The sequence below is a fragment of the Carassius gibelio genome, chromosome A18 (assembly GCF_023724105.1).
Source record: "Carassius gibelio isolate Cgi1373 ecotype wild population from Czech Republic chromosome A18, carGib1.2-hapl.c, whole genome shotgun sequence".
Taxonomy (NCBI): domain Eukaryota; kingdom Metazoa; phylum Chordata; class Actinopteri; order Cypriniformes; family Cyprinidae; genus Carassius; species Carassius gibelio.
Genome location: NC_068388.1, coordinates 11,016,153 through 11,036,021, shown reverse-complemented (window position 1 = coordinate 11,036,021; position 19,869 = coordinate 11,016,153). Strand labels below are relative to the sequence as shown.

The following is a 19,869-nucleotide window of genomic DNA, read 5'->3' as shown; positions in this document are numbered from 1 at the left end:
ATGGGTCTTGGTTCTCCCATACCGCCATTCCCCAGAGAGCCGCCCTCCCGGATAATAGCGTTAGCACGAACGCCACCTTGGATCGCTCTTGGTTGAACGTCTGAGGCTGTAGAGCAAAGTGCATAGAACAGCGAGTAAGAAATGCTCTGCAAAATTCTGGTTCACCTGAATAACCCTCTGGTGTAGGCAGTCTCGGTTCTCGCCGCGACTGCGGCTCTGGAGGGGAGGGTGGACTCGGCGGTGTGGGTGGCGCAGTGGAGACTCCTAGCTGTTGAATCTGCTGGGTGAGCTCGGACACCTGCGTCACAAGCGCTTGGACCGCCCTTCCTGTGATCGAGATGTTCTCTTCCTGAGTGTCCATTCTAGCGATACTTCGGGCTGCAAACTCGTTCCACGTGGAAGCGCCTGCTACATCCATGATGTGGGTCAGATCGTTCTGTTACGTAACACAGAGACAGGATGTAATCGCAAGGCGTGTTTATTGACCAAGCTCAAAATGTCAGAAAATCACAGTCATATCACAGGGTAACACAGGGACGGACACAAGGTTGAGGGACCTCGGTGGGCAATGATGATGGTGCTTGCTTCGGTGATGATCCCTCGAATCCCGGTGAGTGTGCAGTCCTCGTGAAGGTGAACGGTAATCCAGTGAAAGGTGAAATCCAAGAACGACGACGACACAGGAAGACTCAGGCAGGAACTAGGACACAGGAAACAGGTACGGGAGCACACCGGGGAGAAACAACGATCTGACAACATGAAACACCAGTTACTGAACTTATATAGGACACAAACAATTGAAACCAGCTGGCGCTGCTGATCATCGCTGATCAGTGACCATGCCCATAGACACACACATAACAACACGATAGATGAGAGAGAGAGAGTGAATTCATGAACCGTGACAGTATGTGTCTTTCAAGTCTATCGCTGCAAACCAGTCCCGGGGCTGAATGCAATTGATAATGTGTTTCTGTGTCAACATCTTGAACGGGAGCTTGTGCAGGGCCCGATTCAAGACTCGCAGATCCAGGATAGGTCGAAGGCCACCACTTTTCTTGGGTACGATGAAGTAAGGGCTGTAAAACAGGAAACGAAAGCATCCAGAAGGACATGGACCAAACAGCATATTTAAAAAGACGCAAATCATCCATGATTTGCTCTTTTAGGAAATCTGCTCTTTTAGTTGAAGCGCCCTGGGGAATCGCTGAAAGGGACACCACTGTTTGTGCCGTACCACCAACCAGAACAGCTTCCCGACACACAGCAGATGAATGCCTTAGTAGAGTATAACAGCTTTAATACAACCACTCAGCTCCGAAGCAAAAATCCAGTGGATGCGCCTGTCGCCCTATTTATACCCGTTGGCACTGGGAGTGGCTCAGGTATGTTAAATCCACTAGCAAATTTTCATTGGCGTTTACTTCTTAAACTCGGAGATGATTGGCCTCCCAAGTGAGACCCTATATGTCGTTCGACATAACTCGTATTGACAGATAGGGAACTGGCATTACCCTGGTTAATTAAACAGGCTATTACAATGAATCTAATTTCATGCATTGACTTTTCAGACAGAATTATATTGACACTTTTGAATGGCACTCCATGAGGGTCATTAAAAAAAGTAGATTTTAATTGTTCTATTGTACTGTACATCATGCACTAAGTACAATCGAGGGCCAGCCTTAGTTATATGTTCACAAATTGATGATTTTATGATTTCACCTACTGTGGTCAACTATTAGAATTTCACTCATTCAGTTGCTGAAGAACTTTTCACCTTTTAAACATGTGTCCTTTTGACCTTAAGTGGCTGCATTGTTTGTGTTTGTAACAGGCCAAGTGAGGGCAAGGGAAGTGTCTGAAATCACGTGGCAAGGCAAACCAACAACCATGTAGAATTTTCTGCACACTACTGCTTTGAATAACATGGTTGTATCAGGTGACAGCTGGTCGCATGCGCTCTGAACTTTTTTTTAAATATATATATAGATTAAATTGTTGGTTTGGTTTTTAGATGATGTTTTCTTTTTTAGATCATATAGATTTGTTGTTAAATATTTTCTAATATAAACCAATGAAAAAAAAGTATGTATGTTTATGAATGTGGAAAATGTGAGTGGTGCTTGACTGCAAAAGTCGATGCTACTAAGCATTTGAAAACAAGTGATTTTTAGCATTTTAGGAAGGTAGGGTTTTCTGGGTGGTTACTAAGGATTTCCCTAGTGGTTGCTACAGTGTTCATATTGGTTGCTATGTGCTTGCCAACTGGCTCTGGGCAAGCCCTCAAGTTTCTTGGTATGGTCCTTTTCTTAATGCACTGCAATGCTGTTTTAATGTTTTCACATCACGTCAAGTCTGACAAGAGAACAGTGCAATCATTTTGCAATACATTTAATTGATAAAAAATTACAGTAAACATTTTTTTTTTTATTTCTCCTTTCATCCCTCACAAACTGAATTGCAGACATTTTTAGACTAGGATATTAATCACTGGTTTCTCTTTTTCAGATAGTGTGGTTTTGATCTCACTTATGGTGTAGTTCCACCTGAAGTTAAACGTCACAGCCCTAAAGCACCAGTCAAGTGGACATGTGTGATTAGATACTTCCTCTCTCTCTCTCTCTCTCTCTCTCTCTCACACACACACTCACACACACACACACCACACACACACCCCCCTCATAAATCTTATCTCTGTCTTCTATAATCTGTTTTGACAAACCCTCGGGGTCACCACTGCATCTCACATGTATTTAATTAATTATGTATGTTTGATCATTAACCATTTATTTTTTTCTCTGATTTCTGTGTTCACGTAGATTCTGAAAGGATGGATGGACATGTGACCATGGTACAAATTCCTCAAAGTGTGTAATGGATTATGTGTTTGGTCAGATTAGCATTAGCATAATGCTGCATAAATGTAGTTGTTCATTAGCTTAATCCTGGCTCTCAATTTTATTAATAATAAGATCATTCCCTTGCAGCTGCAGGCACTGATGACTGTTTTCAATCTTGCATCATGTGCTCTTTGACCCTCAGGCCAGTTATTTCTTGTTGCTGTGATGCTTATATGACACACTGTGGCAGATTATAGATTTGAGTCCGGGCTGAAAATATTTGTCAACATTTCATTATGTGAATTGTAAATTATGACTGGTCTTGCTCGCAATTAGAACAGCTCTAATATTATACTGCCAACATTGCTTTTACAGCGAGGAGTGCAGCTCATCAATATCTTGACTGTGATTTATCTCAGTAGAAAATGAGAGTACACTAAATGCTTTTGCGATACTGCTGAATTACTTTTGGAGATTGAAACAATTTATACTAAGAAGTAAATTGCTGAAAAACAACATAATTGAGTCTAATTAATCTACTCTGAAAATATTAATTTGTAAATGCCTGGTAACAGAGATTTCTTATTCATCTTCAACAGCTAGCAAACGGTCTCTTACATAGTTGCAACCCACTCGTGGGTACACACATAAATACAGACAAACCTCCCACATGACAACAAACCTGATAGATCTGTGCATCCTCATGCAAATCAAACACTTCCTTCTTCCTGCAGCAATAATCAAAATGTGCCTGCTGGAGCTTGATGCATAGGAACAATTTACTTACTGCAGCTGATTTCGACTTCTGAAGTTAATGTCTTTATTCATTTACTAGGATGTACATGGATTTCTCAAAACTGGCCTATTTAAATGACTTGCAGTGACGTAAGGCTACATTTTGAAAATGTTGAACGTCAGTTGACCTCTTTAGCATAGACAGATGCTGACCGGTGATTTTAAGTTTGCATGAGTAAGCTACTACTCACGTTTAATTCAATCAGGCTTTGATCTGGATGCCTACAGAAGCATTTATAATGTCTATGTTTTAATAAAACATTTAAATAAATAAATAAATTGCTATCTGTTCAAGTGATTGCTGTCACACGAGTAACAAGAGGTAGAATAAAAAATAAAAAAAACTTCAGATCTGGATTGTGGGTCCCCCTGCTGGTTACATAGGGGTAGCGCTTTTATTTATTTATTTGTATTTTTATTTGTATTTGTATTTGTATTATCTATTTATTTGATTATATATATTTATATATATATATATATATATATATATATATATATATATATATATATATATATATATATATATATATATATATATATATATATATATTTTTTTTTTTTTTTTTTTTTTTTTTTTTTTTTATGTGTGTGTAAAAGGTATGCATGTGTATAATGTTTCTAATACTTTTACAATGTAGGCTTCTATTTTACCCGGCCAATAAAGTTACATGAATCAGACAGACGACCATATTAACTTGATCAAAAGTATGAATGAATAAATAAATCAAATAACATGCAAAAAAAAAAAAAAAAAATTTAAAAAATGATATTCCATGATATATCCTTCAAAGAATCCTGGGGGGAAAATGTATCATGGCTTACACAGAAATATTAAGACATAGATATAGATAGATAGATGGATGGATGGATGGATAGATAGATAGACCTCTTGAAGACAAGTTTCTCTCTCTCTCTCTCTCTCTCTCTCTCTCTAAACAACAACCTTATTATGAATGAGAATTCAAAATCCACACAAAACCCTGCACATCTGCCAAGCATACTCTCCTGTGCAGGTTATGTTTGGCCATTGTGCTGTTTGGCGTGACAGTGTGGCATTATTCTAGGTTTTGTGTGGGTCTGTATTGTTCTCCTGTGGGCTGCTTTGTTGAATGAGGGGGTATAGTGGTGATGCTGCAGGGCAGTGCTTTATGCTGACTCTGACCTGTGAGAATGGCAGGGAGTGATATGGCCCTATGACTAGGCCACAAAGAGAAGGAAGGAGAAGGAGAGAGGAACAGCATCAACAACGTGCATCCCAAGAGAATATCGATTTGGAAATGGACTAAAATACAACTGGATTAAAGACTCAGCTGTTCAAGTCCAAGTGTAGTCATGCAGGAGAACCCGGGCTCTATAGGTGTGGATGGGGGATACGCCAGCAATGTACCTGCTTTCCTTACTAAACTCTGGACTCTTGTGGAAGACCCAGAGACCAATCATCTGATTTGCTGGAGTGCTGTGAGTTCACCCTGACGGCATCCTTTGATTGGATTATAGATGATGATAAATTATGTGACAAATTGTGTAGATTTTATATAGAAAGAGTCTAACTGTTGTGGACCTCTGTTTAGAGATATAAGACTTTTATTAGGCAGAGCAACAACAAAAGTTATGTAAGTCAGAGATGTTCAAACATTTTGGCAAAAACATCCAAATATGATAATCCCATTGCAATGAAATGGTAGCTATGTATTTGCATATATAAAGACCCTTTTATACTGTGTGTGCAGGAAAAACATAAGTATAAACATGTTGCTTACTAAATTAAATGACTGGATATTATTTAAACATTTATACAGCTAAAACAATATTCAAAAATGCTAAAAAGATATTGACTTTGTTGAGAGTATATTTGTTTTATAATAAATATTTTTTCTATTTCCTAAACATCAGAAAAATTTTTTTCAGAAATGTGAATGTTGCATATATAATTTTTACTATTAGATTTTCCCTAAATTTTTCTGGAAACCCTAATGAAGCTCTATGAGAGCGCTGGGTTTCTTTGATATTGTAATGTGGGATATAAAATATTTCTAGTAAAACTTATATAGTGTTAACCAAGCTAATATTTTACAATGTTTAATCATGGTAAGAAATTATAATAAGGTCCTATTAGCAACAATAAATTTGTTACAATATAATATTGTTACTTAATAAAAGTTTTCATTGTTAACTAACCATTGTTATTTCATGTTAGCTCAAATCCATTAAATAATAGTAATATATACAATTTTCGATTTTAATAATGTATTAATAAATGTTGAAATTAACTAAGATTAATAAGTGCTTTAGAGGTATTTTTCATTGTCAGTTCATGTCAGCAAATGCAGTTAATATTATCAAAGGGAAACTTCTTGCACATTTTTACCTAATCATTACTATTCTTTGTGAATAATGGAAATATGCAGATTTAAAAGTGTTTTTAATCTAAAGATGGACTCTAAAGTGGCACTGGATCTGTTTGGTTTGGTCTCTATGGCTCTGCATTGATTATTATTGAAAATGATTAATAAGGGGCACATCATATCCTCTGTATTCATCTGTTTACACAGGCTAATTAAAATGCATCCGTATGAAAATATCACAATTGAAAATTAATTTGAAATGTGCAATCAAAGGCCAATGAACAGAGATATATTGACTGAAAAAAAAAGAAAAACCATTTAAAATAAATTCTCCACCATTCAATTTAACATAAATTTGGCAATGAATCAAGAGAATTTGATCAAATGAATTCATTTGCTAAAGATCCTGTGTAGCAAAAGTAATTTACTCTACAGTTTTTCATTTAACATTCTGGTTGTGTGTGCAAAACAAAAAGCGATAAAATAAATAATAGCAGGAAGATACTGAAAACTCAATGGGGGTGAAAAGCAGGCAGGCCGCTCTTAGCAGATGCTTCTCTCTGATTCACTGCAATCATGTGTCTTAGTTTTGCATTTAAAAATGTCTTTCAGGAATAGCTCGAGGAAGAACATTAAAAGCTTCTCTTTCCCAAAAACATTCAGTCACATTTGTGCTTTCAAAGCAGAAACATGTTTTCCTTTTTTGGCTTGTTTTCTCTCGTTCTAGACGGGCACCAGCTTCCATGTTTTTGACCAAGGCAGATTTGCCAAAGAGGTCCTGCCCAAATACTTCAAACACAATAACATGGCAAGCTTTGTACGCCAGCTCAACATGTGTAAGTATCATTCTGTGCTGACAAACATCCAAAGCTATCAGGCACTTCCGATTGAAATAGTGTTTGCGTTAACCTCTCACTTCTCTCTCAGACGGCTTCAGGAAGGTGGTGAATATTGAGCAGAGTGGGCTGGTGAAGCCCGAGCGAGATGACACCGAGTTCCAGCACCTCTATTTCCTCCAGGGCCACGAGCATCTGCTCGAGCACATTAAGCGCAAGGTGAGACGACTCATCTTTAAGTGATTCTCACTCTTGCTTTATTCTCTCTCAGCCAGAGGCCATAACACACACACACACAGGCTGGAGGGTTATGATCTCACATTACTGACGACTGTTTATCTGTTTGTGTGTTCGCAGGTGTCAATAGTGAAGAGCGAAGAGACCAAAGTTCGGCAGGAGGACTTGAGTAAGCTGTTGTATGAGGTGCAGGTGCTTCGTAGCCAACAAGAGAACATGGAGATGCAGATGCAGGATATGAAACAGTAAGAAGTTTATCACACATCTATACATCCATGCATACATACACAATTAATCCCATGACATCATTTACTGCCTATCCTTGCCGGAAAAAAGCCCAAACAACAACTTGCCCTTTCACCTCTATTATCCCTCTAACTTTTCACCTACTTCTCATTCATTGGCTCCTCTGCATTGTGAATCTCAGTGGTTTGGTGTTCTGTTTAAGCCGCCTCAATAGCACATTCAGTAGTTCCCTTGACAGAGAGGGGCCAGCAATCACATGCCCAAAGGTAGATGTTCATTTCTAGGGACTAAAAAAAAATCATCTAAATAAGTAGTTCTCAAATATTTCCAGGAGGTAGACAACATCAAAAGAAAAATTTGTGTGAAATCAACAGCTACCTCAAATTACTTACAAATTATCCTTAGTTTATTGCCTACAGTACATGTTCTGTAGTCTGTAATTTATTCTATTCTATATGAGTCTACTATTCTATATATTCATCCAGTCATCATCAGTCTATCCAATCATCCATCTATCTGTCTATCTATCTATCTATCTATCTAGGCAGAATGACGTTCTCTGGAGAGAGGTGGTGTCATTGAGGCAGAATCACACACAGCAGCAGAAAGTCACGAATAAGGTTAGAAATACGGCTCACGACCACAATGAGAGACAGTGGGTTGATCTGGCTCTTATTGGGGAAGATGTTGTCGTGCAGATTTGGTGTGTAAGTAACACTGACTCACTTTGTGTTTATCCGTTCTATTTGTAGCTGATTCAATTCCTGTTTAGCCAGATGCAGGCCAACGCTCCCAGCACTGTGGGAATGAAGAGAAAGCTGTGAGTGTGCCCATTCATTTGTAACACATACAGCACACACTAATCTGAAGCACTTGATCAGGTATTGATTACACACACAAACAAACAAAAAGCACAAAGAGAAAATAGCAATCAACAGCCTGATGCTCCAACACAAACACAGTAGAGGGAATGGCCAACTCAGCTGGAAACAGTCAGCTGATACAATTCACTGCTATTGCTGGGATGAATGGACCTGACTGCTGAGTCAGACCTCCTGAGCTCTTGCCCTCACATATGCCCCACAAATGCTCTACCCTCTGTTAAAAAAGGTGCACCGTCAGCTAGTGTGACGCATGAGAACAAACTGGCTAAGAGGGACCACAAGAGCCAGTGCTTGGTATTCCACTGCAACTTTTAACTGACTTACTGTAGTAATAACAACACTGCTCTAACATTCTTTCACATTCTTACCACTAGAGGGCAATAGGGTTGTCATTCACAACAACAGTTTTAAGTTCTTCGTATTTGATATCACTTATTGATATGGCTTCTATCAATTATATTCTGCATTTTTCCTTCTCCCCAGTCCTCTCATGCTGGATGACGGCTGCTCCACCCCTTCTGCCTCAAAATTCAGCCATAGCCACTCCACTGAGTCCTTGCAAGAATCGTTCTATATCCAGTCGGTGAGAAAGCTTTCATATTAAAGATTGAAGATCTGACACAGGAGATTTTACTCACTGTATCATGCTTCTTACAACTGGTGTTTTGATGGTTTTCTCAATCAATAAAATATGACTCTTTCGTGTTCAACCCAGCCATCCACAGAAAGTGCATCCTGCTCCACTAGCAATGTGATGACAAGAGGGCCAGTAATCTCTGATGTCACTGAAATCTCACAGTCCAGCACCATGGCTTTACAAATGCAGGCAGAGGATACTAGGTGAGTGGACCGACCTTCAGAGTTAAAGGGATAGTTCACCCCAAAACACTTAACTGTTGCTGTGCATACATTATTATGTTCATGTTGTTTTGGACTTTCAATGTTTGGACAAAAGTGTTCTTCTAAAGGGAGGTGAGAAGAATTTTCAGTTCATGGTGAACTATCCCTTATTAGTCACTATGCCTAGTAGGGCTCAATAATTTCCATCATATGGAAAATGTGGTCACAAAACAGGAAATTTGAGAAAAAGTCACAGAGCTCTAGTTTAGCTATGTTTTCCTTTATTAAAGTTTTTCTCAGAGCAGAAATGAAATTCTCAAAACTACTTGTTCAACCACCTCATTATATTCAATTGTGCACATTATAAAAGCAGTTTCTCATCCTTTTGAACAAGTTGCAATTGCTTTGGTACATTCATGCAACTGATTATGTACATTTGTCTGCAGTTTCCTACATTATCAATTGCTAATGTCATGTTGCTCAAAATGTATTATTTAGCTCTCTGTGCAAAATACTTACCCAGCAAAACATCTAGGCATTAGTTCATCTAATACTAGGTTGATCTAGTTGTCAAAAACTGTCAAGCATGCTTTCTACAAATTTCTATTAGACTTTTTGTAAATTTTAGATGTTCTCTGAAATAGCTCAAGAGTGCATCTCACGATCCTATAATTGGAAAGCATATATATAGACAGGACAAAATGAGAGTTGTTCAGAGTCACTTTGGTACATTTCACGAATCATCCTTGACATTTGCAAAACAGTAAGCGCATTTCTCAAAACAACTCGTACAAATAGCAAAACACAATGGATTACCTGCAAAAGCCAATCTCTTGCTCAAAATCTCTCAAAAATAAATAACTGTGTCAATGAACATGTCAGTGCCATCAGAATGACAAGTCCTTGTGTCATAGTTTACGGATAAGACAGTTAAATTGCTTAGTAATGTTGTGTATATAACAATGTTTTCTGGAGGGATGCTCTGATGTAAACTATGGCAACATTTTGGATGACAGTTACTGTATTGAACAGTATGCCATATGCTTATGTATGCCATATATCCATTTCAAAAGTTCACATTTACACATTACTGTATGTGGGATATTGATTGAAAGAGACTCCTGTGTTGTGTTGTCCTCTGTCTATAAATTATACACTTTCTAACTGAAGATTCATGAGATGAAACTTTGAGATATTTCAGAGAAATGGTTTATCAGTGGTTGATCTACATACTCTTCATTAGTAAAGATTCACTTGGACAATTCATGCCAAATTTACAAAAAGTCTAATAATAATGTGTAAAAATAAAAATAAAAAATGTGCTTGGCAGTTTATGACAGCTAGATTAACCATTTTGCATTTAATGACTTATACGATGAACTAAAGACTAGATGTTTTGAGGGATAAGACTATTGCACAGAAAACTATATAATACATTTTGAGTCACATGACATTGGCGAATGATAATGTCGGAAACCACAGATACATGTGCATAATCAATTGCATGAATATACAAAAGCAATCACAACTTGATCAAAAGAATGAGAAACTGGTTTTCTGATGTGTATAAATGACTAGATGATGTAGAGGTTGTACAAGTAGTTGTGAGAACTTCATCTCTGATATGAGAAATGCACCAAGGTAACAGAAAAACTGTGAAAAATTACAATGGATATTTCCTCCCCGTTGGCCTGGCAAATCAACAGTAGCTCTGTGGCCGATGACATTTCAACAAAGCCTTCTGCTTGTGGTCATGTTGAACCCAGCCTCATCCGCATATATGAAGCTGTGAGATGGTTCACTTTTGGGGAAATCGTGGCCTGCCGGTTAGCGACTCGGACTCGCAATTGAAAGGTTGTGAGTTCAAGCCTCGGGCCGGCAGGAATTGTGGGTGGGGGGAGTGCATGGACAGTTCTCTCTCCACCTTCAATACCATGACTTAGGTGCCCTTGAGCAAGGCATCGAACCCCCAACTGTGTGTGTGTGTGTGTGTGTGTGTGTGTGTGTGTGTGTGTGTGTGTGAGTGAGTATGGGTCACCATACTTGGCTGAATGTCACTTTCACTTCACTTCACTCCAATTCCACATTACATTTTAAGGGAAGTTATTCTTTGTGATGTATACGAGAATCTGTTGGTTGGCAAAATGCACATCAGGAGGTGAAGACCGACTACACTGAAATTCCTCATGCAGTGCTGCATGCAAAAGCTAAATTCTGCCTGAGGGATGTTTCCTGTGTTTGCTTTTCTAATTGTGTATTTTCGCCTTTGTGCCCATATTTCTTTTCTATATCACAATGATGCTGTTGTAAAGTTTTTTGTTTTTGTCTCAGACCACTAGTAAAGTTTAACTGTGAATCCTATCCTGTCCTTTTCAATCAATATCCCACATACAGTAATATGTAAATTTGAACTTATGAAATGGTTACATGGCATACATAAAAAGTGTGTCCTTCTGCATTTCAATACAGTAACTCTCATCCAAACTGTTCAATTCAATTCAATTCAATTCAAGTTTATTTGTATAGCTCTTTTTACGATACAAATCATTGCAAAGCAACTTTACAGAAAATTAAGTTTCTACAATATTTAGTAGTAGCTTATAAGTGGTGATCAGTTTATGTGCAAATTAATACAAGACATAGTCAACCAGACAATGAACACTATTAACAGCTATTAAAATGTGATTGCATAGTAAGTAGCATAGTATTGCATAGTAAGAAGCTATATTTGAAAGTTCTGTATGCTGTTTCAGGGTTAGCATCACGTGAGGTCCTCTTAGGGGTTGGCATCATCTCTTCTCAGGTGTTCTGGATCCAGACTGGAGTTTGTGTAAATCCTAGTTACCATGGGATGTAAATCCCGTGGAAAAACAGAGAAACAAATAGAGACATCATTGGCGTAAAATTAATTAGTTTAACCCAAGCTAAAAAATATGAATGCACATTTGATCAGATACAACTGCAGTCACAAATTATGAGATGCATTATTCAAATGCTTGGTGAAAGAGATGTGTTTTTAATCTAGATTTAAACAGAGAGTGTGTGTCTGAACCCCGAACATTATCAGGAACGCTATTCCAGAGTTTGGGAGCCAAATGTGAAAAAAAGCTCTACCTGCTTTAGTGGACTTAGCTATTCTAGGTACTACCAAAAGTCCAGCGTTTTGTGACCTTAGGGAGCGTGATGGGTTGTAGCGTGGTAGAAGGCTAGTTAGGTACGCTGGAGCTAAACCATTAAGGGCCTTATAGATAAGGTAGCCAGTGCAGAGACTGTAAAATTGGGGTAATATGATCATATTTTCTTGACCTGGTAACGACTCTAGCCACTGCATTTTGGACTACCTGTAGCTTGTTTATTGAAGATGCTGAACAACCACCTAACAGTGCATTACAATAGTCCAGTCTAGAGGTCATGAATTCATGAACTAGCCTTTCTGCATCAGAAACAGGTAACATATTCTGTAGCTTGGCAATGTTTCCAAGATGGAAATGTGTAACACCCAAATTCTTGACTGTAAAGGAAGTAACAGTACATCCGTCAAGTTGCAAACTGTAGTCTTCTAGATTCTGTGTACTGTTTTTTGGTCCAATAAGTAATATCACTATCTTATCTGAATTTAATAGGAGAAAATTATTGGTCATCCAGTCTTTTACATTTTTAACACACTCTGTTAGCTTAGATAATTTAGAAGTTTCGTCTGGTCTCGTTGAGATATATAGTTGAGTACCATCAGCATAACAGTGGAAACTAATCCCGTGTTTTCTAATAATATTACCAAGGAGCAACATGTATAATGAAAATAGAAGGGGACCTAGGACGGATCCTTGTGGCACTCCATATTTTACTGGCGATGAATAAACAAAATGGTAGCGATCGGACAGGTAGGATCTAAACCATCTTAGAGCCTGCTTGAATACCTATATAGTTTTGTAATCGATCTATGAGTATGTCATGATCTATGGTGTCGAACGCAGAACTAAGATCAAGAAAACTAGCAATGAGATGCAGCCTTGATCTGACTGACGCAAGAAGCAACTAATTTGTCATTTTAACAAGTGCAGTTTCTGTGCTAAGGTAGGGCCTGAAACCTGACTGAAATTCTTCATACAGATTTCTTTTTTTTTTTTCTTTTCTTTGCAGGAAGGAGCTCAATTGAGCAGACACAACTTTTTCTAAAATTTTAGACATAAATGGAAGGTTTGAAATGGGCCTATAATTTGCCAGTTCACTAGGATCTAGCTGTGGTTTCTTAATAAAAGGCTTTATAACTGCCAGCTTGAATGGTTTTGGGACGTGACCTAAAGATAACGACGAGTTAATAATATTGATAAGCGGTTCTTCGGCTACAGGTAACAGCGGTTTCAGTAATTTAGTGGGTACAGGATCTAATAAACATGTTGTTAGTTAAGATACAGTGAAAAGTTTATTTAGCTCTTCCTGTCCTAAAGTTGTAAAGCACTTTCAATTCAATTCAATTCAATTCAAGTTTATTTGTATAGTGCTTTTTACAAAACAAATCGTTACAAAGCAACTTTACAGAAAATTATGTTTCTACAATATTTAGTAGTAGCTAGTAGTTTGTGCACATTTGACAGGATTTTAGAAAAAATAATAATAATAATAAAAGACTTAGTCAGCTAGACGATGAACTATCAATATTATTAATTAATAGTTATTATATGATGCAGTCACACATTTAGCAATAATTGTTAGTTCTGTTTGTTGATTCAGGGTTAGCATCATCTGAGGTCCTCTGAGGGTCAGCATCATCTCTTCTCAGGTGTTCTGGATCAAGACTGGAGCTTGTGTAAATCCTAGTTACCACAGGATGTGAATCCCGTGGCGAAACATAGAAACAAAATAGAGACATCATTAGCATAGCTGCTGATCCAACAAAGTAAAATTAGTTTAACCCAAGCTAATGAATAAAAATGCACATTTGATCAGATGCAGCTACACTCACAAATAAAAGATACATTATTCGAATGCTTGGCGAAAGAGATGTGTTTTTAATCTAGATTTAAACAGAGAGAGTGTGTCTGAACCCCGAACATTATCAGGAAGGCTATTCCAGAGTTTGGGAGCCAAATGTGAGAAAGCTCTACCTCCTTTAGTGGACTTTGCTATCCTAGGAACTACCAAAAGTCCAGCGTTTTGTGACCTTAGGGTGCGTGATGGGTTGTAACGTGGTAGAAGGCTAGTTAGGTACGCAGGAGCTAAACTATTTAGGGCCTTATAGGTAAGTAATGATAATTTGTAACTGATACGGAACTTAATAGGTAGACAGTGCAGAGACTGTAAAATTGGGGTAATATGATCATATTGTCTAGACCTCGTAAGGACTCTAGCTGCTGCATTTTGGACTACCTGTAGCTTGTTTATTGACGAAGCAGGACAACCACCTAGAAGTGCATAACAATAGTCCAGTCTAGAGGTCATGAATGGAGGAACTAGCTTTTCTACATCAGAAACAGATAACATGTTTCATAGCTTGGCAATGTTTCTAAGATGGAAGAATGCAGTTTTTGTAACATTGGAAATATGATTTTCAAAAGACAAATTGCTGTCTAATATAACACCCAGATTTCTGACTGTAGAGGAAGTAACAGTACATCCGTCTAGTTGCAGATTGTAATCTACAAGATTCTGTGTAGTGTTTTTTGGTCCAATAATTAGTATCTCTGTCTTATCCGAATTTAATTGGAGAAAATTATTTGTCAACCAATCTTTTACATTTTTAACACACTCTGTTAGCTTAGATAATTGGGAAGTTTCATCTGGTCTCGTTGAGATATATAGCTGAGTATCATCAGCATAACTAATTCCGTATTTTCTAATAATATTACCAAGGGGCAACATGTATATTGAAAATAGAAGGGGACCTAGGACGGATGCTTGTGGCACTCCATATTTTACTGATGATAAATGAGATGACTCCCCATTTAAGTAAACAAAATGGTAGCGATCAGACAGGTAGGATCTAAACCATCTTAGAGCCTGCCCTATACTATACTATAGCTGTATAGTTTTGTAATCGATCTATGAGTATGTCATGATCTATGGTGTCGAACGCAGCACTAAGATCAAGTAAGACTAGAAATGAGATGCAGCCTTGATCTGACGCAAGAAGCAGGTCATTTGTAATTTTAACAAGTGCAGTTTCTGTGCTATGGTGGGGCCTAAAACCTGACTGAAATTCTTCATACAGATCATTTTTATGCAGGAAGGTGCTCAATTGAGCAGACACAACTTTTTCTAAAATTTTAGACATAAATGGAAGATTTGAAATAGGCCTATAATTTGCCAGTACACTAGGATCTAGTTTTTGTTTATTAATAAGTGGCTTGATAACCGCCAGCTTAAATGGTTTTGGGATGTGACCTAAAGATAACGACGAGTTAATGATATTGAGAAGCGGTTCTTCGGCTACAGGTAACAGCTCTTTCAGTAATTTAATGGGTACAGGATCTAATAAACATGTTGTTGGTTTAGATACAGTGATAAGTTTATTTAGCTCTTCCTGTCCTATGGTTGTAAAGCACTGCAGTTTATCTTTGGGTGCGGTGGATGAAACTGAAGTGTTAGATGCTGTAGAATCTACATTCGCTATTGTATTTCTAATGTTATCTATTTTATCAGTGAAGAAATTCATAAAGTCATTACTATTTAATGTTGGTGGAATATTTGAATCAGGTGGCGTCTGGTAATTTGTTAACTTAGCCACTGTGCTAAATAAAAACCTTGGATTGTTTTGGTTATTTTCAATGAGTTTGTGTATATGCTCTGCCCTAGCAGTTTTTAGAGCCTGTCTATAGCTGGACATACTGTTTTTCCATGCAATTCTAAAAACTTCTAAGTTAGTTTTTCTCCATTTGCGTTCAAGACTACGAGTTACTTTCTTGAGAGAGTGAGTATTACTGTTATACCATGGTACAGTACATTTTTCAATTTGATGGGGGCAACAACTTCTAATGTATTAGAGAAAATAGTGCCCATGTTTTCAGTAATTTCGTCTAATTCATGTGTATTTTGGGGTACAAATAGCAGTTGAGATAGATCAGGCAGGTTATTTGCGAATCTTTCTTTGGTGGCTGGAACAATAGTTCTGCCCAGACGGTATCGCTGCGACATATAGATAATATCAGTTATACGCAGCATGCACGATACAAGGAAATGGTCTGTAATATCATCACTTTGAGGTACAGTATCTATAGCAGTAAGATCGATTCCATGCGATATAATTAAATCTAGTGTATGATTAAAACGATGAGTGGGCCCGGTGACATTTTGCTTGACTGAAAAGAGTTTATTAGTAAACGTTCCAATCCAGTTTACATCTTGTTTGTGATCAATGGACTTTTCATTCTGATAGCACTGATATGTTCATTCTTCATTGACATAGATAGTTACTTTTAAAGAGATAAACTAAAGATTTTGAGTTAGTTACAGGCTTTTGCAGGTAATCCATTGTGCGGTGCTGTTTTTAAGAATTGTTTTGAGAAATGCACATACTTCTTTGCAAATATTAAGGATGTTTCAGGAAATGCATCAAAGCGATTGAGAAAAACTGTAAGGCATGATCTATTTGTTTAGAGAAAAGTGTCTGATGCTGATTAAGGAAGAGCCGGTGAGTCCTGGGGTGCAGGGACGAGGAGAGAGTGTACCACTTGGCTCCTGTGAGGTGTGTGCTGAACCCCCCGTCCTCCCTGTTGCCATGGTACAGTCCGTCCTAGAGGGCAAAGGAACTAATTTGGGAGAGAGAAGGGCCAAAAGACCAATGCTGGAGAGGTATAATATATCATCTGTATCAAAGTAACAAAAATCTACGACTTAGGTTAAGACTGTTATTTTTCAGATAGCAGCACTTAATAAATGTAAAAATCTGTTTTAATTTGTATTGAATATGTTTAAGACCAGAGATTCCTGACGGTGTGGAGAATGTTGACATGAGCCTGGAGGATTTACAGCTGCTTCTGAGGAGTCACCAGCAGAGCATGGAAACCAGTGCTGCAGCAATCGATGTAAGTCTGAATCGATACAGGGAGAGAGTACATCCAACATAAAAGTGAATGGAAAGATAGCCTTACCATCTTAATGACCTTAAAATACTCTACACTTTCCTACAGCCCTTCACATTTAGTCTGTCTTTGAACGAGTGGAACTTTTCAGAAATGGACCCAAACCTGAAATCAGTGAGTTTACTGTCATTCATAAATAATCAGCTGTGACAGTTAAAGTTTCATTGTGTGTGTGTGTGTGTGTATGTATGATTCAGGGTGGCGCACTTAACCTAAATGGATACTCCACCACAAAATTAACATTTTGTTATTAATCACTTACCCTCATGTCGTTTCCAAACCCGAAAAAAGCTTTAAGGCATCTTTGGAACACAATTTAAGATATTTTGGATGAGAACCGAGAGGCTTGTGACTGTCCCACTGACTGCCAAGTAAATTACTCTGTCAAGGACCAGAAAAGTATGCAAACACATACACAAAATGCCACAAGGATACTTTTTCTATTTACGCTTTGTTTTGACGCTATGATTTGAATGAAAACAGCGCATCAGTGCAACCTGGCTGTTATAAAGTCGTTATTTTTGTTTTATTCATGTACAAAAAGTATTGTCATAGCTTCATAACATTACGGTTGAACCACTGATGGCAGATGGACTATTCCGACGAAGCTTTGCATACTTTTCTGGACCTTGACAGTATAATTTACTTGGCAGTCAGTGGGACAGTCACAAGCCTCCCGGTTTTCATCCAAAATATCTTAAATTGTGTTCCGACGACAAACAAAGCTTTTACGGGTTTGGAACGACATGGGGTTAAGTGGTTAATAATAAAATACTAATTTTGTGGAGGAGTATCCCTTTAATAATTAATTACCATAATATTGTCCCTCCATAAGTAGCTTGTATTTTAATGCTTCAACTGCTAAAAGGCCATAAAGTTACGTGTTTGCAAAAATGCATGATTGATCAAAAACAGACTAGAACATTTTTCAAATGAATGCTTGCATGATTATATGAACTGTTTTCTAAACTATTTCTATATGCATTGTGCAGGAGCTGGCTAATGCCCTCATCCCTGCTGCTGTGTCCCAGTGTATTTTTCAGGGTCAGGACGGGGAGACGTACCCCACTGCTGGCTATGAGGAGCAGTGAAGCTCTGATATAACAGCCAGCACAGATCCCTCCTGAGAGTGAGCAGGTATTGATCAAATCATTAAAATGAGGTCCAAATCTCTTGTTTAAATATTTGTATACTATTAAAATCTACCATACACTTACAGTTGTCTTGCTTTATTGTTTCTCTCAGAGTGATCCATTTGAAAGCATGCCACTTGGAATGTAAATTGTCTCAACATCGGAATTTATCTGACTATGTGGAGGTTATATACAGTATAAAGTCAACATGCTGACCAACCGTTTGTGAAGATTCGCTCAGTTGGCCATTGGTGGAAGGTGCATCTTTACACAAACATTTGAAGCAATTCAACTCTTTGGGGTTGAAATATTTACAAAAATCCTTTCTTCAAAAACTATATAAGGAGTTCAGTCTATATCAAGATCATTTTGAAGATATTGTTCTTATGTTATAACACATCCTAAGGAAACTTCTATTGCCAAGGAAAAGGCAATATTAAGCATTTCCCTCCCCAACAACTACAATGCAGGTAAACTGTATGCAATATGACATAAATTACAGTTTGAATGCACTTTAGTCTGTGTGTTGGAGTTTCTGCTTTGTGGAGTTTTAATTTCATTTTCTCCAAAATGTAACTGTAAAAAATGGTTCCATAAAGAACCTTTAACATCTGAAGAAACTTTCTTTTTCACAAAAGGTTCTTTGTGGCAAAGAAGGTTCTTCAGATGATAAAAAAAGGTTAAAAAAATCACTCTTTAAAGAACCTTTAACTGAATGGTTCTTTGTGGAACCAAAATGGTTCTTCTATGGCATTGCTTTGAATGGCAACCAACTATGGCAACCTTTTGAAGCACCTTTATTTTTAAGAGTGTATTTGAAGACATATAAAAAGTGCTGGTTTAATCATATTATGTATGTTTTCATGCGAGAGGTCTAGGGGTTAAAATGAAACCTTGCAGAAAGAAATCTGAAACGATGCACTGCTTTTTGCACAATTTAGTGTCTTTTTTTCAATAATATTCTAGTATCTGATATATTATTAAGACATCAAGTATCTTTGTTTAAATTTATCCTTTAGTTGGTCAACTAGCCTTTCAGAATTTACAGCTGTCTTTGATACACTTATGATACATTGTGAAATATTTGCCCTCATTTGATACAAATGTGTTGACCACACAGAAAGACAGAAAGAGACATTCTTAACGCCTTAACATTCTAAATTTACATTTTCAGTTGATTGTTTTAATGCCCATCAATCAAATTAGATCTAAGAATGATAGTGCCTTAGGCTTTGGGTAAGAATGTTTTTATTTTTCCTGTCAAAAATTATATAATGGAGGCAAATCACAACAAAAACCACAACATACTATAACATTTCAGAGGCCATAATGCACATTGTTATTACAGGGCAGCCGTAGCAATGCAGAATACCCCAGATCTCTTACAAATGTGTTGAAATTTAAGCACAATACTGCATTTATTTATTTGATTTTCCTAAAAAGGAATTTTGCTGCCTTGATATGTATGATTTCTCAAGGATCAAACATCTAATGATGATTTAGATGGGAACTATGATGGAATAAAATAAATTGCACTAAGGGTGATAACTGTATTAGAAATAGTTTTTATTCAGTGTTCGTTTATACACTTATTTTTTCCACTATTCCCTACTAAAGAGCAATAACTAAATG

At 37.5% G+C, this 19,869-nt stretch overlaps 1 protein-coding gene across 1 annotated transcript; it reads left to right on the top strand.

Moving 5' to 3' along the window:
• The first annotated feature begins 4,885 nt into the window (after positions 1-4,885).
• Positions 4,886-18,195, top strand: LOC127934437 (heat shock factor protein 4). Its single transcript, XM_052531814.1, has 12 exons — positions 4,886-5,096; positions 6,711-6,819; positions 6,911-7,038; positions 7,177-7,301; positions 7,847-7,922; positions 8,055-8,122; positions 8,670-8,769; positions 8,902-9,026; positions 16,620-16,814; positions 16,939-17,047; positions 17,153-17,218; positions 18,097-18,195. The coding sequence occupies exons 1-12, from the start codon at positions 4,971-4,973 to the stop codon at positions 18,193-18,195; spliced, it is 1,326 nt and encodes a 441-aa protein (XP_052387774.1). The 5' UTR covers positions 4,886-4,970.
• Positions 18,196-19,869: the final 1,674 nt, after the last annotated feature.